This window comes from Amblyomma mixtum, chromosome 3 (genome assembly GCF_055824585.1).
Source record: "Amblyomma mixtum isolate Tamu chromosome 3, ASM5582458v1, whole genome shotgun sequence".
Taxonomy (NCBI): Eukaryota; Metazoa; Arthropoda; class Arachnida; order Ixodida; family Ixodidae; genus Amblyomma; species Amblyomma mixtum.
This window is the reverse complement of record NC_143014.1, coordinates 107,087,118-107,110,104: the sequence shown is the minus strand read 5'-3', so window position 1 is coordinate 107,110,104 and position 22,987 is coordinate 107,087,118. Positions and strand designations below refer to the sequence as shown.

At 44.7% G+C, this 22,987-nt stretch overlaps 1 protein-coding gene across 1 annotated transcript; it reads left to right on the top strand.

Annotated features, from left to right (window-relative positions):
• Window positions 1-108: 108 nt before the first annotated feature.
• On the top strand, window positions 109-22,987 carry l(1)G0320 (signal sequence receptor subunit 1 l(1)G0320). Its single transcript, XM_089580575.1, has 9 exons — window positions 109-300; window positions 1,385-1,482; window positions 4,483-4,588; window positions 6,148-6,275; window positions 13,200-13,331; window positions 17,105-17,184; window positions 20,247-20,325; window positions 21,547-21,643; window positions 22,639-22,987. Exons 1-9 carry the CDS (start codon window positions 234-236, stop codon window positions 22,716-22,718), a joined length of 867 nt encoding a protein of 288 aa, XP_089436701.1. The 5' UTR covers window positions 109-233; the 3' UTR covers window positions 22,719-22,987.

The following is a 22,987-nucleotide window of genomic DNA, read 5'->3' as shown; positions in this document are numbered from 1 at the left end:
TGGTACCTGTTATCATGTAACCTCCAGGAGGATTTGAAAAGAAAATAATGGCTGAATACTTTACTTCAGTTTGGTCCAGTGTTGTCTGCTTGTATTTTTGTAGCCTCGAAACCGGTCCTTTTTGTAATGGTGGTGCTGGGGTAAGCACCGGTGTAGTCTGCTCGTCACCTCAAATCGGTTTTAATCCATCGACGTTTAGCCATTTCATCTGCGTATTCCCTCACTGCTACGAAATGTTATTCCGTTATATTATTGTAGCGCTTCTTATTGTACCTCTGGCGACTATATTTCATCAAAGCGGTGAGTATAAACTTTACGTGGCGGAGGACGCAGCATTTCCTTTAGCCGTCAACTGCGCCTCATATGTTTCGCTGAAGGATTGAGGCTACGTGTGTAGTAGAAACTAGTAGTATGTACTATAGGTGACTCGAGTCGGGCATTTTTGTGAGGGATTGTGCCGATTTAACTATTACTCAGAATTTGATTTGGTGCGCAATATGAGAGCAGATCTTGTGTTTGTCAGATATGTTTAATATGGTCCACTAATTTAGATTGTTATGTGGTGGTTATTCAGAGTAACAAAATTTTTCTATACTATAAGCTACCTGAAAAAATTTACGTGATTTCGCTTGGTAATTGTTCTAGGGTTCACTTGTAATCATCTCTGGTGGATAAGCATACGTCTTGCAACTCGATGAATTTTTGGGGCAGTCTTCACTTTAAGCGTTGGAATCGATTCAGGCAACTAGATGTTAATTTGTATAATGTATCGCCTTTGATCCATCAACTGAATTAATGCTGCCGACCAGCGAGTAAACACCGCATGCTATCGTCAGCCCTGATGTCGTTGGTTTAGATTGGCAAGCTCACTCTTGGTTGAACTTGTGGTATATATATGGCGGGCTGATTTCGCGCTTAACTAGCCGTGTGTTGCGAAAGAGGTATGGTTTGACCTCTGAAAGCACCAGCAGCCAGCTGTAGTGAATGGCACTCTCACCTGCCGCGAATTGTGCAAACTGAGGCGAACCAGTGAGCAGCGTTTGGCAGGCCCTATCGTAAGCTGTTGTTGTAGGTCTGAAAGCTTCTTAGAAAGTGACTGAATACTCAAGTCGTATTCTCAGATTTCTTTCCTGAAGGCTCCGAAAGCACAAAAGTCTGAAGGGAAAAAAAAAATTATATTAAACCTCGTTTCTCGTAAGCATCCTTGTGAGAGCGAACCTTATTCTTTGAAAGAAGAGCCTGGCAGCTTATTTTGAAATTGCCAGTACCTTGTCTAGAAAAGTATCAGTTCTAGGAGAGCAGGCAGCCTTTTGTAACAGTCTTCAACTACTCGTAAAAACGTGTCTTGCAGTAATGACCTTGTTTTAACGTGTACTTTTTTTAGGCCCACCCTATGCGCTAGCACAAGAGGAGGATGATGTTGTTGTTGAAGATGCTGCACCAAGTGGCTCTGAGCAGCAAGAAGCAGCAGTGAGTGAACAGGTTAGTAGCACTGACTTTGTTTTGAGCTTGCCCGTTAATTAACCATATGTAGCAGTGCTCATATACCACTTGTTGACTGTAACGGTGCCTGGAACGCCATTGTGTGGGGTCTTTTATGTTTTTTTCACGCAGAATTCATCAGCTAACCCGAGTTCAAGCCTTGTGCAACTTCTGCCTCGCAGTATTATTGTCCAAGAACTGCTTACGGCATTTGCACATTTGTATAGTCGCTGCTTTTCTGTAAAAATGTTTAAAATATGGTAGCAATGATCCTACTGCCCTTTTGTGCTGTCATGTTTCAAGTCAAGTTTCTGTTTTTTGTTTGGAACAAGGCCACTTAATATGGCAGCTTGGTAGCCAAGACATTCTTTTGCTGACCGTCAAAAGGCTGCCACAGTTTCAGTGCATGTTAAACGAAGGCATCTTCACAAAAACTTTCCTGCAGCCGTTCATTGCAGTGTCCCTTTTATAGTGCAGCTTTGGGGCATAGTTTGCTGTTTTGTGTGCTTATAAAGTTTTGCTACTGCTCGCATTGTGCTGTTGTCATCAGGTGGTTTGCATGAGGCCTCACATGCTCAACCAGTTGATGAAAATGCAACCTTTGCTGCTGCATGTACAAGTTCCCTTGACCATTTCAAGCTGCACCGCCAGGAAACATACCAGAGTATTCTGGAATATACATTACTTTTACAGCGTTGAAATAGTGCTTATGTTCACCATATGCCTTGAAGAGTTGATGCTGTAATGTACGAGTGATATTTTTCTAGGGCAGGTTATGCAGATTTAGCAGGAAAGTATTTTAATTTAGTAGAGACTATGTAGTTCATACTTCAGTCATTCAAAGTACCTTTTACCCTTTTTCACCATACTGTCAACCGTGAAAATTTGTGGGATCTGCGATGCATGGCAGAGCAAGGCAAAACTGCATTGCAGCGCCATCTGCCGTCACAGAGCATGGTGTCGAGGCCCGCGGCACTGTGGCTGACAGTACATTATTGGAAACTGCCTGCTTAAACTGGCATCCACTCTTGCGCATGCATGTGCGGTGGGGGTAGGCTGGCAATGTGGTCAGCCTATCATATGCAGTTTAACTTGACACTGTTTAGTATGGCAAAATGTAATTCTTTGGAGTACAGGGCCAACCTCTAGCTCTTTTCTGATGGGTTTCCAGTGTAGAGGTTATTGATTGGAGGCTCCTACATGGCAACCCTGCTGGGATACAGGGTCGACCAAGCTGGTTCCCAGAAGACGGGAACTGGAGGGTGCCAACAAACTTTCACCCTTCCCAGCATGGCTTGGTATATTCGGGCCCACCGGATTAGCCCACTCATGTAGCCACGACAGATGTGACCACCTACACGTTCAACAGCAAAATCCACGTCACATGAACAAGCTTTATAGCCCCAGAGATGTGTGTATGAGTCGGGGGGCATGTTTCATGTATTCCTTTCTTACAAGTTCGGTTCTTTCAATGCAGTGCATAATTAACGCGTTTTCTGATGTCGGCATACACGAGTAACTGCTGCAATATTAAGAGTTGATCTGCTTTAAAGCAGCTGTTATGACTTGAGCAACCCAAGAAACTGCTTAGTTGCACAGTGCTACTGGAGCAACGTGTGGTCCTGCCTGGTATATACAACTTGAACTGTGTGCTGGTAGTTTTTTGCATGATACCATGCCATACCATGTCTTGCCATGGAGGCAGATTACAGAGTTCACCCTCGGCAATGCAACTTGGTCCTAAAAAAGTAGTAAATTATTCCTTGGTCCTAAAAAAGTATTAAATTATGATGGCATGTGTGCGTCACAAAAGTGAACAGAACGACTCAACCTTTATGGAGGGTCCCACGCAGTATCTTTGCTTTGGCCAACTGCTCATTGGCTCTCCTAAAGGTATCTGACTGCAAAAAATCTGTGCATGAATATAGGCAGTTGTTATAAAAGAAATTGGGCGTTGTAACGTCCCAAAGGGAAAAAGGCTATGGGGGATGCCGTAGTGCAGGACTCCGCATTTATACCGCCTGGGGTTCCCTACATTGCACTGAGATCGCACTGCACACAGGTGCCTTTTGTGATTTGCCTCAATCAAAACTCGGCCAGTACGTGTTAAAACAATGTTGTAGACAATCAGTTTGCTGAAAGCTGGTTAGTCTGTCATGGCTTCATTTATAACTTACTTTTATTTTTGTACTTTTGGGCCAGAAGCAAATGCAGGTGTTGCCTATCAGAACACATTTCACCCACTCTTTTACTTCCAGTTATAGCGAGCAAGTACTATTGTTCCTACTTCTAAGTTAAAGGGGCTGTGAAAGGGGGTCTCAACAAAGATGCGAGATGCCTAGGATGCTAAAGGACGCATTGTTACAAATATCCTCCAGCAAAAATTTGTTTCATATGTTTTGTGGAAGCTGAGTTACTTGTAGGCAAAATTTGAATTTCCGAGTCTTCGCTCCTTTCCCTCTCCTCTCGTCACTTTTTGCACGCTGAAATGTCGGTCCACCGCCGCCATGCACTCTGCCCCTCTGCCAACTGCCCATGCGTGTGGGAATTCCCTAGGGGGCAGAGCCAATGCCTCCTGAACTGGTTCAATGTCAGCAGCACTGGAGCGGCGAACCAATGATGACATTCCGCTGCTGACGTAAAGAGCACTACATGACGCAATGCGCATGTATTCAGGTGAAAGCTCGGCACTGCTGGTCGCTGCGAGGCACGGAAGCTGTAGTTCTTAAAATTGTGTTGTAGATTATCGGCTCGATTTTGTGGTCTTGTACGCGGCATGAACGCTCGGTGGCCTGTACTCTACATAGTGCTATCATTCTATAGCCAACCTCCAACGCCCTCTACAGGGACCCTTTAACGGTCCTGTTAAGTGTATATTTCATCAGCTGGGTGCACATCTGTGGTATGGTATTGGAAGCTTTCTAATATTTAATTTCAGAGGGCCTTTTTAAGCAACGTGCAAGTTTTTATGTCTTGGACACTTTTGTGAAAATTGTGCAGGATGACGAAGATGAAGGTGATGACAGCACATCAGGTGGACCACTGAAACCCTCCCCTCATGGCGATACTTACCTGCTGTTCACAAAGCCTCAGAACTTCCAGTCAAGTTAGTTGGTTGTGATCTTCCTTGTGCCTCTGAATTCTTGCTTTCCTGTGGAATGCTTTCAGGCAGACGCTCAGTTTGTGAAAAAGCACCAGGCATGGGGATCCTGGAGGTAAAATTGCTGTGCAGTGAATGGAGCAACACATCATTTTGCAGCTAAATGTTTTGCTGCAGATTCGCGTTGCACTTAGGTAAATTCTAATGTAATGGTTGTTTGTGATTTTTCTGAGTTTCAGTTTTCATTCCTTTTTTCTTTCTTTCTTTTTGCCTCGCATGAGAAACTCTCATCTGACCTGGGCCTGTGTTCAGCATGTTTGCTTTATCTCGCCATGATTGGCCAGTGCCGTCGACTGTCACAAAGTATATCAAGTCGCACAGTATATCGAACTCACATTAGCTGGTCATTCCAATACCTAATGGTGCTGCGCACCTGCAAGTGGCGCTTTTCCTAACGATGCTCTTCGATCAGTTTTCACGGACAGAGATCGGTCAGTTGTGCGAACGTGGGGTGTGCTTCAGGGTGGCAGTAGTCTCCTGTGCTCTATCTCTGCGCCAATTTGCTGTCATGGGGTGAAACCAACCTAGCTACAGCCTAGCCGCAGCTCTGACATGGCGTGCTTCGCTGCAGGAGGTGTTGCAGAAACCAACTGTACCATAATTTTAATGAGTGGTTATTCTATTCATAGTGTACTGGTAGCAGCATTAGACATCTTATGATAGGCGGATAGTTCCAAAGCACCCTCCCCTCTACTGCAGATTCGTTACGAAGCAGGTTAGGCCTAGCAGCGCCTAGCAAGCAGTGTGCTGCCAACACGCCAGTGGGTGGCTCGTCTCTACATTAAGTGAGTCACTAGCATGGGTGCAATATATTCTTGCTTCCAGGTTACTGATACGCTATGCCATTTTTCTTAAAGTAGAATCGCTATCATAGAAATCTCACGGGGTCACAAAAATTATTCCTATCTTCCGAAACGAACCAAATTCATATGCAGAATTTGCGCAGATGTGTTTATGGCTGACGGGTTTTACATACGCCACGCACCACCGCTCAGTGCTACCGGTGCGCTCCGCACAGCTGGCGATCACAGTGTCGCCAATGTACGGGCTGCGCTGCCACTCACTGTTTGCAGTGCGCACCACGCGACTGGTGGTCCCGGCATTCGGCAATGTACAGGCAGCAAGCAGTTTGGGCTCGTGTAGTCGTGTCATCCACAGTGGGGCGGGAGGTTGCTCGTAACATCTGAACTGTGCCCACTGTGTGGCCAGGGAATTTTATGAATTCATGTCATCGTCAAATTAGTATCAACTGTAATTGTATTGCCGAGATTCTACTGTATATCGAATTATCAATATATTGAAATATTTTGAGATCTTCTTCGAGTTCGATATGTCCAGGCTCAACTGCACGTATAAAACTTCCTAAACCATGACAATCCGCATTTTCAGTAGAACGCATGTGCACTTTCTGTGTTTTATTTTGTAATGTTTTGCAGATGTGCTTGCACGTATGTAGAAATTAGGTGGCATGTCACTTTTTAAATTGAGGTTCCTCTTTTATGCAGAGTTGCCTGCTGGCAAGGAAGTACACTTTCTTGTGGGCTTTAGCAACAAGGGTGAAAGGGACTTTGTGTTGGACACCATGGACGCGTCCTTCCGTTACCCAATGGACTTCACTTTTTACATCCAGAATGTGAGTAATCAGAGTATTCAATAAGTGGCTTTCTCCCTGGGCCAACCTGGAATATGTCAGCCTCGACAGGCGGCAACCATCGAAATTGGGTGTGCCACATCAGCATTTCAATTTCAGATTTCATAATGGTCAGGATGTTGATCTCTACTCAGCATTGTTGTTTCAAGTGAAGAGAGACTGCTTTCAGGACTAACAAGGCTTCAGAAAATTGGTTAGCAGTTTGAGTACTCCTCACACTGTCCCATTAGTATCCCTGATATGTCGTGTTGCTACACACATGAAGGTAGTTACTGAATGAGTGATCTAATACAGGTGGGCATAGATTGTTTCAAGCTTCTCCAATATCCAATGATTTTTCTTCTAGTTGGCACCATTTTTATCAAAGTGATGGTGATTTCAGAGCATATGTGTACTTTTGTGATCAAAATATTACAGGACACGTGTTCTTGGAAAACAAAAAAAAAAATTGATAGTGTTTTACCGTAGTTAAGCCAGGTAGACGTATGAAAGCATGGGTTTAACGTGGTTGGCTCATTGCTTTGCTGCGCTGGGTCGTAGTCACATCTGGCTATGGTATTAGACTCTGGTTAAGCTCTTATCGAGGTTAAGCTGATCTGATCTGTTTGTGCCGCAGATGGAAGTTGATGAAGACAACGATGTGCAATGCACAGCACGAGAGTAATTTAACACAAAGCATGATCGGCTGGGGCGATTGCATAGGGCTCTCATGCAGTGGCTAGCGAAACTGATCTGTTCACGCTGCCGTGGGTTCAGAACCTAGTCGTGGCAATATTTATTTTATTTCTGCACCCTCAAGGTCAGGGATGCCATGAGATTCTTGTTTGGGTTTCATTGTAGCTCTTCCTCGCACCACAGTCGCGTGGTAGTGTTGCCAGCGGAAGAGGATACTTGTCCCCTCGCACCTTGACACATTTCAGGCGACTGGATTATGTGACTGCGCCATAAATATTTTTTCCCACACACTCGCGTCCTGTAAACTTTTGATCGCAATAGTACATGCATGCAGCCATGCCTTCTCTGTAGCAAATGAGATTATGATCAGCCGTGGTGAGGTTTGGTGTCTCGGGGAATGCTAGGAAACATTTATGCATGTATATGTTTGTGTAATGGTGCATGCTCATATGCTGTAAAAAAAACTTTTCTTTCTGGGACTCAATTTTTAGAAATTTCAGGTTTGGCTGAAATTTCGGAATATGGTTAAGCCTGGATGCAACAAAGCTCCATATAATGAATTCGTCAATATTACGAAGTTGCCAATTCCCCAATGATGCACCATTGGAGCGCTTGTATTTGTGAACTCCTTGTAACAGAGGTTTTGTGGCGATTAATTTTATATTTAATGAACTCGGTATGCCGACCATATCTTAGCGGGTGCTGCTGTACACGTAATTGAGCCGAACCATGCAAAAGTTTCTCAACAGTAAAACAAACCACTATAGGAAAGTCAATGATTTCAATGAGCGAACGCAGTTGACACAATGCGCCATGCTGCAGTGTTGTCAATACCTCTATGTGACAAATGCAGCAGTCTCCAAAGCTGACACTTTTGTAACATTGCACCGAGCGGCATTGCATCAGTTCATGCTCAGAAGCAGCCCGAAGCAACAGGACGTAGTAAAGAAGGCATGGTACGAGCAATGCGCACCCATTGCTGCCGCTCGATTGCTCGTGGTATTCTGGCGCTGACAGATGCTGTATGCCAGGAGTGGGTGGAGAGCGCCGGGGACTCGAGAAGTCGGTTATCAGGGCAATGACAGCCGGGCAAGTTGAGAGAGGGCACATGTAGGAAGAGTCCTCTGACTACGCGGCCTCGTGCACTCTCTCCACCTCATGCATAGTGGTACCGTGCGAGCTGTGGCAGACTGAGATGGTGGCAGTGGCTGCCACAGTCTCGTTATCAGAGCGATGACTTAATGGCTTCATGTGTGACTTCGAGTAATGGGGGTTTACTCTGAATATTTGAAGATGATTTCACCTACATTTATTTCCCATTTTGGTTTTCATTCTGCACTGACCTTTTGAGTCTTCGCATGAAAACGTCTTGTAGTGAAAAATTGCGGACTCTTCTCAGTTTCGCTATATACAGCTTTAACTGTATGCTGACACTAAATTTAGTTAGATGGCCTAATCTTCTGCAGGAGTGGGCCACCTGCGTAAATCATGTCTTTAGCATAACTAGCTGCACAGCACTTGACATGGGAATTGAGTTCAACATTACCAGCATGCTCAGTACATCAACACTGAGCACAGATCAAAGTTGGCCTGTATCGATGGGTTGGTGCGTTTCAATGACACGGCGGCTCCTTTCATAAAAATGGAGTTGTTGTAAGCTAAAAAAGGCTAAAGCCGAACTGTAGATATTGCCAGCACCGGTCATTCTCGCAGGGAAATAGTGGTGCACCGAGACATTTTTTCCCACACGGTCGCCTGAGGCTAGGCATACACTTCCAAATTGTTATCACTGAGACCTTTTTGCTCTGGACATCATGAGTTGAAAGCAATTGGTGGGAAATATTTTAAATCCAATTTCTCAGCAATAAATTTATTTCATGCTGCCGGATTTGTATCAACATAGCGAGAAAAAGTTGCAGCATCAATTTGTGCCGAGAGAAAAATTGGGTGAAGTGTCCCCAGGGTCCGCGTGTCGCCACTTTTGTACAAGAAAGCATGGAGGATGGAGAAACAAAACTGATGTCAGGATGACGTGCTAGTGCAGTGAAGCCTGCATATGCAGGAAGGTATGTTTGTCTGAACTGATCTGTTAAGGGTTATTTCTGGAAGTGTTGAGTTGCCTGTTCAAATTCAGCCTAAGCACCTTATCATGAGTTTGGTGAATTAAGTAGAGAAAAAGAAAATTAAGAGAAATAAGGAGGTTTATTGACGGAGAAAGAAGACTGAGTAGACCAATAAGGACTCACAGAACATGGTCAGAAGAGAGATGTGAAGGCTGAACACGACTTTCTGCTGGACAGAAAAAGGTTGTTCATGATGAAAATTTGTGGGCGCGAACAAACAAGACAGAGAAGAAACCACAGGACAAGCGCCTTTTTCACAACTAGTTTAATGAAAAGGCAACAAACACTTAAATATGAAAAGATATCACAGGTCGATACAGATAAAAACAGTTTTAAGATTTCATGTTATGACTAAACAAACTCAAAATTTACGCAGATAACCTATTTCCTTTTTCGTAAGCGATGCTGACGGCTTACTCACGCAATTACCGTGCGAGGCAATGTAGAAAGCTTCCATCACCTCCCTGATGCCTCGCACGGTAATTGCGTGAGTAAGCCGTCAATGTCACTTACGAAAAAGAAAATAGGTTATCTGCGTAAATTTTGAGTTTGTTTAGTCGTAACATGCAATCTTAACTGTTTTTATATGTATCTACCTGTGATATCTTTTCATATTTAAGTGTTTGTTGCCTTCCCATTAAACTAGTTGTGAAAAAGGCGCTTGTCCTGTGGTTTCTTCTGTCTTTTGTTTGTTCGCGCCCACAAATTTTCATCATGAACAACCTGCAACTAGCCCAGCTTTCCATTCTGTTCAAATATTTGTGTAGAATAAGCAAAAGACAAAGCAGGGGCTGCAAAAAAATATAGCCGACAGTTACGACTGTGTAACGCGACATTCTGCAATAGCAGTTTGTGGGACCTTCTCTTGAGCCTCTGCTCTCACGGCACGGAAGCGGAGTTTTCTCGCTTTCACGTTTTTGCTGTAATGTTTCTTGTGCCACAATGCACCAAGGATACCACAAACCCAAGTAGTGGCAGTGTGTGCAAGTGCTGCTTTGTTCTGCTGCACACAGATACATTAGGCTCCCGTTTAGACGAACTCGGTTAAGTCAAATTCTCGGGTAAGATGAGTAATGTGATACCATGTGGTTGGTTCCCATTAGGATTCAGTGTTTAAAAAAAAAAAAAAAAAATCTCCTGAAGACTAACTGTTTCGTGCGTGATTCAGTCAAGGCTAACTTTCACAGCAACTGCGAACCCCGGCAACCCCATGCAACGATTTTGCAGAGCGTCTGTGCAACACTGTCGAGCAAAGGAAAAGTATATAAAAGCTGCCCCGCAGTGAGCACGCCCTGACAAGAAGACTTCTGCCTAACTTCACGACGTTGTGTGGGGAACCTGTCTTGCAAGGCCCCTTTGCTGTTGCGTGGGTGGGGTGCAGATTCCAGATCTCTGCACCGTGCATGTGTCACCTGCCGCACATTGACACCGGCAGACTAAAAGGCGTGTCGGGTCGGAGTAGATCACTGGTTGACTTAGAGCTTAAACAGTTTGGAGCCGTACTTACAACTGTCACGGCGTTACAGTATGCATTATTGCGGCATAAGATGGCCAGATATCAGTGCCGCATGAGCACTGCCTGCGGCAGACGAAAAGGCACATGGTGCACCTGCTCGTCAAGTTGACAACGGCTACACTGCAGAAGGATCGAGATAAGAGAGAGATGCACGTCTGCCCAGGTAGGCGGCACCTTGAGAGCAGTTGGAGCCTCAGAAATTGCCGGGAACAAAAAATAACAAATAGAAGTCTCTGTAGAAGAGAGCTAAAAAGAGAGTGAAAAGAAGAAAACTAGACCAATGCGATTGATAACGTGTTTCATGCCCTCAGTGTTTAGCCCACTTCATGCATAATGCCATTTATGTTCCGTTTGCAATTATTCTCCTGCCGCAAGGTCGTTATATTTATTTTTTACTGCACTAGCACAAAGAACCCCACTCACCGATTTCACCACTGTCTGTCTGGCGACATGCATTGCTCGGGAAGAGCAAGCTGGGTCGCACAGGCCTCGCCAGCGGCAGCACCTGCCATCACGGAGCAGTGGTGCATTGCTTAACGCTGCACCACTGTGCCAGCAGTGGTAGGAGGACTCCCAGGGATCTGTGAATGTTAAGTAGAGAATTACCAGTTCCGCATAAATGGGCTTTAACCCATTAATGCTATCAGGTGGTACAGTTAAGGCAGGGCCCCCACTCACCATTTTTGACACTTTGTCTGAAACTCTGCTTGACCTTGAAAACCGAGCCTCGAACCGCAGTGAAAATCGAAGTGCTCACCTAACTCACATTTGGCCTAACCACGCTAAATCGTCAGTTATTTTTTTTTTCATGTAACACATATTTCGACATGCATAGCATGCTCACATATCTTTTTTTTTTTTTTTTGAGGCGCTTCTGATAAGGTGAACAGAATTTCTGGTCCCTTGATGTTCAAGTCTACTGTATTGTGTTCAGCCATTCTCAGTAACACGGCATCTCAGCCTTCCTCTTCTCATTCCCTCGCTGTCAGTCTTCTGTGTCATTGTCTCCAATGCCACAGAATCGGGAAACGTGCCCTTAAGTAATTTCGCACTGTGAGAGAAGAGGTGACGTGCCCTGGGGGCAGGCTGTTCCAAATGTCAGTGGGTGCTGCAAGGGAGCAAGCTGTCTTTGTCATGTCCCTAGGCCTAACAGCCTGGTGGATGCCACTCGCTTCTGTGCTGGTCCTGTTGCACGGACTCATGTCAACACAACATAGGCCCGAAGTGAGTGCCTCCGGTCATTGATGTGGTGAACTGCTGGCCATGGACCTTTGTCGTTGCTACTAGAAATCAGTTTCCAGTGCCATGGTACTGCTGACTTGGCACAGGCTCGCTAACACCACCTCTGCTGCTAGAGTCAAGTAGAGTCAAGTGTCTTTTTCTACCCGCACTAGTTTGTTAAACATTTGGTTTCAAGCTTTAGGTCTTTATTGTCTTATTGTCAGTAGCAGTTTTCTTCTTCGTTTGGTGTGCCATGTATATGTGCTTTGTGAATTGTGTGTCGTATAAAATGTTTCATTCCATATACAATCACTTGGCCGACTCTTCAGCTTATGACTCACACTCGTGCATAAGCCTTCCCAACTTCGTAACTATTTTCGATGAGCCTGCCATGAAATGTCACGAAGTTCGTAAGCATTCTTTATGTTAGTTCATTATAATCTGAAGAGACAGATCAGGTGGTCGCACGCGGGGCAAAACATCTCATACGACAGACAATTCACAAAGTGCACAGATGCATGTCAGCTGTCACCATGTGTCGCTTGCACCTATCACCGGCATGAACTGCATATGTGCGCTAGAACTGGTAGTTTGTTTTCATCCAACGGAGCCCAAGAGAGGGTAGAGGAGAGGTGCGCATGCGCTGAACAGCCATATGAAAAAGGCAGGTTAAAGTATTAATGCTTGAAACCAAACTCTTACAAACTGGCTCGCATGGAAAAAAAGAACCTTGAGGCCTCAACATGCTATGCCATATCGGCGAAGACTTACAGGTACACAGTTCTAGTGATAAGGTCCCAGCAGAGGTGGTGGTATGTGGGTCTGTGCCACATGTGCAGTAGCACGGCACTGGACCTATTGATCCTTCGTAGCAGCCACTAACGTCTGCAGCTGGCAGGTGATAACGTTCCGTTGATGGGGGTGTGCAGTGGATGCGAAGGACTGGAATGAAAGCCAGTGGCATCCATGCCTGGTCACTGTCCCTAGGGACACTGCAAAGCCTGCTTGCTGCCTTGCAACACCACTGATGTCTGGAACAGTCTGCCCAAGGCTTTGTCTTTCTCCTCTGACCATGTTCCACGAGTCCTATTATAAATATTGTTCTTTCCCGTCTCTTTTGTCTTCTTCCTTCTTCTATGAACCTTATTTCTCTTCTTTATTATATTCTTTCTCTCTTTCCCTACTTTATCCACCTTAATTCATGACGCACCTCCACTGGGTCCTAAGAACTTGCCTGAAATGAAGTGTCTGGGATTTATTACTAAGATTTTATCCTACAGGCTGTGCGTTATCCTATTTTGATACATGCAGTGGGCTGATTTTTCTCTTTTAAGGGACTTTAATTGATAACACATTTCCTTCTGCTTTTAGTTCACAACCATTGGTTACAACAAGGTGGTAAAGCCCAAGCAGCAGGCCACCCTGTCTTACAGCTTCTTCACCAGTGAGAGCTTCAGTGCTAGGCCCTTTGGTTTGGCTGTGAATCTTCGGTACAGAGATGCTGTAAGTATCACATCTTGCTGCATTATCTTTTCGCTTGTGAAGGTAATGCCTGATTAGTCAAAGATAAAATACAGCAGATATGTACAGAAGCACCTCGTTGATACTTCTTTTTTTTTTTTTAATGCAGGAAAAACTTGTTTTCTGGGAGAACGTATAAGTCAAACTGCCTAAGATTTTGAAAAATGTAACTGTTGAATGAGAATGAGATGCAAGGGCATTTATTTACAATATCACTTCGTAAGAATGTCGATTATCATTTCTTGGCACAAGGTCTGAACAGCTACTTTTCTAGTGTTAACGCAGTTCAGCCCGTATTTACGTTGTCCTTAGTACAGAAGAAACTTTGCAACACATCCGGTCCATTGACAGCAGGGGTGTAACCGGGATATCTTCCTCGTTGCTTTCATATGTGTTAAGCCCCACCTCGATGGACACTTCCCAGGCGTACACGCGAAGCGCCTGCGCGCCCAGCACGCGCCGCGACGGGCATCGAAAAGTGGCATTCACCTCCATGCTCCTGGTGCTGGCTCGCTCCCCCTCCCGAGCCCCGACTGAAAGAATGTCAAGCCGTGAACAAAAGATGGTTGGGGGGGCGCTGAAAAAACGAATTAAACCGCGAAGAAAAGTTTGGGGAACACGAAGCTATGAAGAAAAGAGTCCTCGAGAGCCCCGCGGTCCTCCGATTGTTGTCAACCGTCACTGGCGCCCGTACGCAGGCACCGATATCTGACATGCACAGATATCTGCGCCCCGCTTGCGCCTGCTTGCGCGTCGCGCCTCGCGCATGCGCAGACAGGCTCCAGCGTACGCCCGTGCGCGTAGGCGCTCCGCCCGTACGCCTCGGAAGTGTCCATCGAGGTGGGACTTTAGTTCCTTGCACCAATGCACTGCAGGGAAGCTGCTGTGGTGACTGAATGTTGCAGTGTTCTTCCTGTTGCGTTCCCCAGACTGGGGCTGCTTGTGTGTAAGTGTATCTTGTAGTCTTGTGATGCTTTGCCCTCTTGCCCTTACGCACTGGAAAGGATCCGCTGTTTCTTCTCTTGATGTCTCATTCCCACTGAGACGGCCCCCTGTATGTTAAGGCACTGCTTTGGTTTTTTTTACTCTTCTTCATCTTTTTATGTTTTGCCCTTTGCACCGAGGCACTGCAGGGAAGTTGCGGCGGCAGATGAATGCATTCCAACTCATAGTGCTGCGTGTTCCAAGTTCAGCCCGCTCGTGTGTTTGTGCACCTGCTGTTGATCACTAAACATATTGTAAAACCAGTATTTGTCAAAATATTGAAAATAGTTGCCAGGAAACCGTGTTATATGGAAACATAGGTATTAACCTGAACAAAATCAGTGTAACTCTATGGGAAATTTTTATTGCCTGCAATTTTGAGTGTATGAACCAGGAACTTTTCAACGGGGTTCTGCTGTATTTGAGCATGCTTGCAGCATTTGTAGATTTAATGTGCAGCATCATTATTAATGAAGTGTCTGCATAGTTGCAGACATCAGGGTCCATATTTGTCCTTGAAAATATTTGAGTGTAAAAAAAAGTGTTTTCAAGGGCTCTTGAAGTCCTAGTATTTCTGTTGGTCCTTGAAAAATCCTTGAATTATGGCATACTAAAGGGTGTCGCATTTTTAAATGGTAGCTGTAACGATAAGGAGCAGGAAGAGAGTCAGAGCGGGTCAGGGCACCAATGTGATTTTGTGATATCCTAGCTGAAACGAAGGGAAGGCAAACTTTGGCAGGGAGTGGCAGAGAGTCAGGTGGGCGCATGAGATTAAGAAGTTTGCAGGGATAAGGTGGCCGCAGCTGGCACAGGATGGGGTTAATTGGAAGGATATGCAAGTGGCCTTTGTCCTGCAGTGGCTGTAGTTAGGCTGATAATGATGAAAGGGGGCAGCCACGAAAGAACACTTGCACCCATTAAATTTTGCTTCTTTTACATACAAATCATTATGTTGTGAACAATTCCACCTTTTTATTTGGAGCAGGGCATCAAACTTACACCACAGTGTCTGAATGCAGAACTGAGCGACTGAGTTCGAGACAGGTGTGCGACGAGGACGGAGCACGGGCAGGCGGAAGCGGAAGCTATATCAGTGACCATTATTCGCTGTCCCCAAGGAAAACAAATTACTCACTGAACTACTCATCCACACTTGTGCCATCATTAGCGCTGCTGCAGTCCCACAGCATGTCGTCGTCCAGCGAAATCCTGCACATTGCAAACAACCACACAATGGCATTGTGTGGAACAACTGAAATTTTTCCCCGCTGCAGCCACCACACCTGCATCACACATTCCGAAGCGTTGAACTTGCTGCCCAGCACGCAGTTTTTTTTACATTAAGAATGACTGCCCTCTTGAATGTGGCCACTGCGGTGGCTCAGTGGTTATGGCGCTCGGCTGCTGACTTGAAAGACATGGGTTCGATCCCAGCCGCAGCAGTCGAATTTCGATGGAGGCAAAATTCTAGAGGCCCGTGTACTGTGTGATGTCAGTGCACGTTGAAGAACCCCAGGTGGTCGAAATTTCCAGAGCCCTTCACTACGGCGTCCCTCATACCCTGAGTCGCTTTGGGATGCTAAGCCCCCATAAACCAAACCTCTTGAATGTAGCCATGAACAAGCTCCGCATGCTTATCAGAGTCTGAGCATTCATGATGATTGACAAAGCACGACAGTAAAAACTGGTAAAACGTGGCCAGCAGTCAAGTCAAATGTGGCTAACAGAGCCAATGAGAAACTATGCTTAAGCAATGGCTGCAGTTCCATCAGCTAACACTCCCCAGAAGCGCTGCTGTTCTGTGTGGCAGTGCCGCCGAGCCTGGAACTCCGACCTTTCCATCAACAATCAGTACTCCCATGAGCGGCAACTGCGCAGTAAAAGTAAAAAAGAAAAAACCTACCAAGCAAGCATGCAGAATATAGCTGAATGACGAACCACACTATAGCATCCCTGCTGTCTATCTCGCTTGTCTCGCCTTTATTAATGGTGGCATGCTTTGGTTTTGATTGTTGGTCGTCCCCCCAAGTTCGTAATTTCAAAATGGGGGGGAAAAAAAAAAAAATAGGTAGACACATAATTCTGCTAATACAGTACTTTTTGTCTGCAAGTCGTGTGCCACCTCTGACACAGTTAACTTCAAACCGCATTAATAATGGCGCAGGTATTGCTGGTACAGTGCATTGATGCCAAAGGGACTGGTTGTGAACTGGGAAGCAAGAGCTAGATGTCCATAAAAAAAGAAAAAAAGGCTCAGAATATAGCCTCATTTCATTTTTTTCCTTACCTTGTTGAGGCTGTTATGAAATGGGATTGAGATGATAATTTGCACCAAATGCCGTATAGTTTTTTTCATGGACTGCAGTTTTTTTGCCCTGACAGGCATGTAGTAGTTAAAAATCACTGATACATTCTGCTTAATGCACGAATCGAAAGCTAGTGTAGAATAGTTCATATTCAAAGTATGCACGGTTAAGTGATTAAAACAACCTTGCTTGAAGCATCTGCGTGCCTATTGCTACTTTGGATTCATGATAGGCAAGTGCTGCTGCTTTATGAGGATCATATTTGAGTGCATTATGGAAATAGGTCAGGATGCTCCCCTGCATACGTGGAGCAGAACATTGCTATAAGAAAGCAGTAGCAAGAATTTTGAACAGAAGCCTCGTTATCCTGGGCCTGTATAGTTGCCTAAGGCTCTTGAGTGTTTTTCTTCTGCCCAATTTGTTGCTTGTTGCCTGATATGTACTTTATTTTTACCTCCTTTCAAGGATGGTAATGCCTTCCAAGATGCTGTCTTCAATGAAACAATTGAAGTAGTGGAAATCGATGAAGGACTTGATGGAGAGACGTAAGTGATTAATTTTAGTGCCAAAGCGCTACTTCACTAGCAATCCTGTACAGGCAGTATTTGTCTGAAGCCTCTCAGATACCTACAGAAATAATATTGCCGCAACCGGGTTTTGAACCCACTTCAACACAAACAGATCAGCTTCGCTGGCCACTGCATGAGAGCACTGTGCTATGGCCACAACTGATCACGCCTCGTGTTAAACTTCCATACTTTCGTGCTATGCATTGCACGTCGTCCCCTTTATAAACTTCCATCTGTGTGCAAAAAACACTGTAAACCTCCAACCCTACGAAATCTGCTGGTAGACATGAAGAGTCTGAGACAGTCACAGAAGGGAAGGAAAGATGCATAATTGGCTGCCTGGCTCAGTTGAAATGTCATTCGCATTTGGAGCTACGTGGCGGCAGTGAGTGAGATGTGCGCTGCATGCTTTGGCAGCAACGCAGCAGTGGAGCAAAATGTGTGAAAGGAGGCAGAGAATTGGCATTGGCATTGACAGCGTTGCAGACTCCGATGATGTTGAGGAAAGTAAAGGTGCATAACTGGCTCCCTGGATCAGTGGGTACCTTAATCGTGCTTTTAGGTATGTGGCGCTGGTGTCCGGTTTTAAAAAAAAAAGTGCTTTTGCACAGTATTCTGTGGGCAGCAGTACTAAACTGCCGGCCAAAATTATTTCGTAAAGCCTGAGAAGGAAGGAAGCATAGCCATAGTTATTGTTCTAGGTTGGTTCAGCAGTAGTGTGTTCAGGATGGCTTGGCTTAATTCTAAACGTCCCCGGAAGTTGAACCAACGTTCGGTTTAAAAAGTGTTAAAATAGTAGCTATTTATTCGCATAATGAATGCACCCCATTTTTTTTTGCATGCAGTCTGCTGCTGGTGGGAAATGTTAGCCGCTGCCTTTTCTTGCACACCAGCAAGTACGCAATGATATAAGGCGCCAGCCGTTGAATGTAAAGACTAGTACTATGTCTCACCCTACAGAACGACCGGTCTATAAGAATGTTTTGCCAGGTGTCTAACAACCAGAACACACCATACCTGGTCGCAAAAAATTTCTCTGTTCAATGTGCCATATTGAGGATTGTTGGAACTTGTAGAAGCTTTGCTTCGCGCTGAGTGCTGAGAGTTGTGTTAAAGTGAACTAGAGTTGCTCTCTTTAGACAGCATGATGGGCTCCTAAGTGAGTTGGCTACTGTGCTCTCCAGCATGAAAACTTTGCTGAAGTGTTGTTTTATTTTCAAAAAGAGCTGTGCCAGATGCAGTAGTTATTTATACCAGCCTACTTTTTCGTCACGTTTTTAACCGCTTCTTATTCTGAATATTTCACTTTGCGTAGTGAACACACGTCCAAAATTTTCGCATTTTTTTTTCCAGAAAAAATGTGCATTCAATATGCGAGTAAATATGGTAACATGGCTATGTATTAGTATAAGTAGGGATGCTTTTGTCCCTCTTCTGAGCATTTGTACGTTGGAAATATTTACTTTGCAAAGCTATTTACGACATCCAGTGAAGCTGTTATTGATGTGGCATGAGTGTTCACAACAATAATCAGCATATTCTGCTGCAGAATGGGACAAATGCCTTAATGTTATGAGTACGAAATGAACATGGGTGAGAGTGAAGCCTCAGTTCTCAAGCAAATGTTTCAACAAGAGGACTTGTCTTCATCTGGGCTTATGAGCGAGATATTGTGAAGAACTATTTTCTGTGAAAAACAACACACTCTCCTGTGCCAGCAAATGTTCATACTGCACAGAATTCATTTGCATGACCTTTTTTGATGCAGGCCCAAACGTGGCTGCTAGTTAAAAGCTAAGTGATCGACTTAGAAAGGCACCAAGGACCACTCCACGCTAATTTTGTTCACAATAAAAATTCTGTGCCTCTTTCTAGCCGTATTGATAATATGTAGTAGCAAAAGTTGTATTTATAAAGATTTTCCTGCCACTTGATTCAAGCTTGTGACGTCTGCACTGAAAAAGTCTCTTTGATCACCATTTCCTAGTGAATGGAAGTATAGCCTAGCCTCTGAGATCTGCACATTCATGAGGGCAAAGGGTTGCATTTAAAGAAACTAAAGGTGACCGCAGCAGGCTTCCAGAAGGAGCCAGAAGGCCTCACATCTGCACAATGACAGCAGCAACGAATGCTGCTGAACAGTCACTGAAGCAAGAAGACACTTTTCGAAGTGCTTGTGCATAATTTTGTGCTTGATGGCTGTTTGTCACGGTTGCAAATGTCATGTGTTCTCACTCTCATGCAGTGAAAAAACCTCTTGAACGAAGTACCATATAAACAAGTGTAAGGGCCGCAACCGTGTACGGGCTGCACCCGGACTTTCCATGACCGACGTGGCAATAGCCTTCTAAATGCTCGTGCCGTGGCCTCCGCGATCAGCTCCGTCTGCGAGCAACTGTTGGCCCAACGGTTGGCAAATAGGCCCTCGAATCCAGAAAAAAAAGTGCGGCCCTTACATGCGTTTATACGGTGACTGCTGTAATAATGTAATGACAGTCGGTGAGCTGAAGACACTATGCCAGGAGACTAAGGTTGGCGTGGTGGCAGAGCCTCTTGGTCTCCAGTCTGCACACAGTGTGTGTCTAAATCAACAGAGCAATATTGCCTCAGAACATACAACTGTACTACTTAATCCGGTGATCATAATGTTTCGCTAAGCTTCTGATTTAGTGCTTTGTTAATTCTCTCTTGTGACTATATTTGTAACTCGTACTCGATATTCAGCAAGATGTGGTGTCATCTCAGCAGTACTGCACTTTTTTTTGGCTAAAACTGAATTTGAAAATTTTAATTTGGTATATGTTTATCAGGTTGTTCTCCCCCCCCCCCCCCCCCCCCCCCCCCACGCTTTAAACCAAAAACTCCGACCCCTAATCACATCTTCACATCTTGCAATCGCATCTTGCAAGTTAGCATTTGAAGTACAAGCAGAAGGGAGAAAGCAAGGTGCCATTAGCCCAATTTTGTGCATGAATGTGAAAGTTCATGCACCTGGACTTTGCTCACTTGTCGTGAGATGTGAAGTTTATGCATTGCAGGTTCTTCTTGTACATGTTCTTGGCTACATGTCTGGTCCTTCTGCTGGTAGCTGCACAGCAGTTCCTCGGAACTCTCAGTGTAAGTGCCTGTTTATTTGTTCACTGGCACCATTTCGGTGTCGGTTAATGAAGTTTTTGCTCCTCTGTTCAAATTGCAGAAAGCGTTGTGTTACAAGTTCCAGTTGTTTGCTTGCATGAACTGTAATATTCATTAATTCTGAGATCGTGTGCCGAGCCTCAATACAGTAGCAGTGCCCTTACAGTATGCAGTAAAAGCTTGTCAATTCGAACTACAAGGGCCTAAGGAAAATGTTCCAATTATCTGAAAGTTTAATATAGAATGACCCCTAAAAACTGTTAAAAACTGCTGGCATCATGGTAAATTTGTTTGGTGAAATACTTGAGAATGGGGACCTGATTTTGTGATGAGAAAAGCTTGGCAGTGACTACTTTTTATGTTGCCACGAGTGCATTTTTCATCGGGAGCGTCGAAGCAGAACTGCCAGGATGAGTGACTCCACAACTTCGAGCTCGGGTTGGGTAACTGGGTAATTTCGATGATCTGTTGCCGTGCCAGTCGTACCAGGAGCCCGTTCAAATTAACCGGTGGGAGCCCCTTGGCGGCCCAAATAGCGAGCGTCCGACATCATAGACTTACATGGGCATTGGTGGGGACCGAGCTGACAGTTCACTTATTAGTATATCTGAATTAACGGGGGTCAAATTAACGAGCTTTTACGGGCATATTAATCATTGAGATTTTAGTGTCTACTGTAGGGTTTACTATAGGGTCTGTTGGAATCAAACGCTAGCCACCAGGTCACATCCTTTCGGTGGTTGTTTCATTTGTGGCCACTATAAACAAAGGCGCATCCTGAGCACGTAGGACACTGCGTATATGGCAGCACTGTTTCGTTGCATAGAGAACTCTATTGCAGCAAATGCTTGAGCAACCTGCACACATTCTTCTCGGGATTCACCTGTCTTTGCCATGACTGACAGTGCGTTCTTTCACATAAGTTCATTTGCAAGAGCCAGTTTATGTGGCTATGACAGAAGGACTTGCAGGTTAATTATGCCAGTGATCTCCCTAATATGTGTTGTTGAAGACATTTTAGCTAACTCCGCTTATACTAGGCATGCTTGAAATAAGTTGCTGCCAATTGTGCAAAGCCTTTGACATTTCTGTTATTTCAACTTTCTGTCTTTTGCAAATTAGCTTGCATGTAGCTGCGAATCCTGTTGGTAGCACTACGCTAGAATATGCACTCTTTTCTCTGCTGTTTGATTTTATTTACAGAAGAAGAAGCCAGCCAGTAAGCAAAAGGTGGAAATGGGTACTACAAATGCCAGTGATGTGGACTATGATTGGCTCCCCAAGGAAACTCGTGACCTGAGTGAGTGGAGATTTTTTGTGCAGTTGTGTTGCCCTAAAATGGTTCACCCACTGAATATGAGGTTTTGCGTGGTGGCACTACTTTCACACCAAATTTCTCTCTTGTTCCGTTATTGTAACAGCAACATGCAGTGTGCCGCAGTTCAACTTTGTGTGTTTGCGAATGCTGTCTCGCTAAGCTGAATAGTGTGTGCATATAGCATTGCATCAGGTGGCTCTAGCTACTTCTTCGACAATGGCCTTAGTTTTGTTGTTTTTGTGCTACAGTTATTGGAACTGCTGTAGTTTACCAAACATGTAAGCGACAAGAAATACAGCATTGATTTGAGTGCTATGCCAGTTCCACCGAGAGGTCGACCCTGCTACTTGCTGCTGAATTTTGGCAAAATGTATTGAAGTTATACCCACCTTCTTTGTGAGATTACCGTTCCTCCATGCTAAGCCCACAATCGCCACTCTCTAGCATTGACGAATGACGTGCATGCAAAGAAAGAAATTTTGTTCTCTCAGGCATTGGAGGCAGTTCTTTTAACCACAAAGCAAAGTGGAACTTATAATTCGGCACACAAAAATTGGGTCACATTAGCTGTTGTTCAAGCCGTATTTAGCTACCACATTGAGACAGTATCCTTGACTGTCACACAGTTAAACAGCGAGTCTTGCATAAATTTTTGATGCAGTGAGTTGTGAAAATGTTGAAAAATCTGAGTTTTAAAGACACGCTCGATGTTAAAGCCGTTGGGGTTCCTTTGGGATTGTACTGCTGCTGCACCGTACAGAGGGCTTGGGTGTTATCAAATGATGGTGTATTGAGGGCAACTTATAATTCATTGAATGTGTTTTCTCTCTCTTTTCACCATCCTAATTCCCCCCCCTTATTTTCTCTTTTCAAAATCTTGGCTCTCAGGGTTTCGTATCTACTAAGTTACAGTACAGCTTGGGTTTTGAGTAATGAAGTAAAATGAGTAACTTGTTACATTGCTTGCATGCATGCAGACCGGTCACCAAAGAGGTCACCACGTCAGTCACCAAGGTCACGACGACTCAAGAGGGGCACTGGATCAGGAGAGGAGTAGTGAGCCATCGAAGTTATGACTGTTGCCCGTGACACTCATGCTGAGCACCACATCGCATCACAGTCGCCTGTCATATCGTTGCATCTACTGCCACAGGCATCCTCTTTGAGTGCTGAAATAAGTTACGTCCAGTCATCGCTGTGGGAGTGGTTCTTCATAATTTTGTTGTATTAAATTTTGGTCCTGACATTGGCTGGACAGCAGGTTGGTTGGAGACAGGAGCTGCGGTGGGCTGTGATAGGCCACTATAATAAAGAACTTTTTTTTTA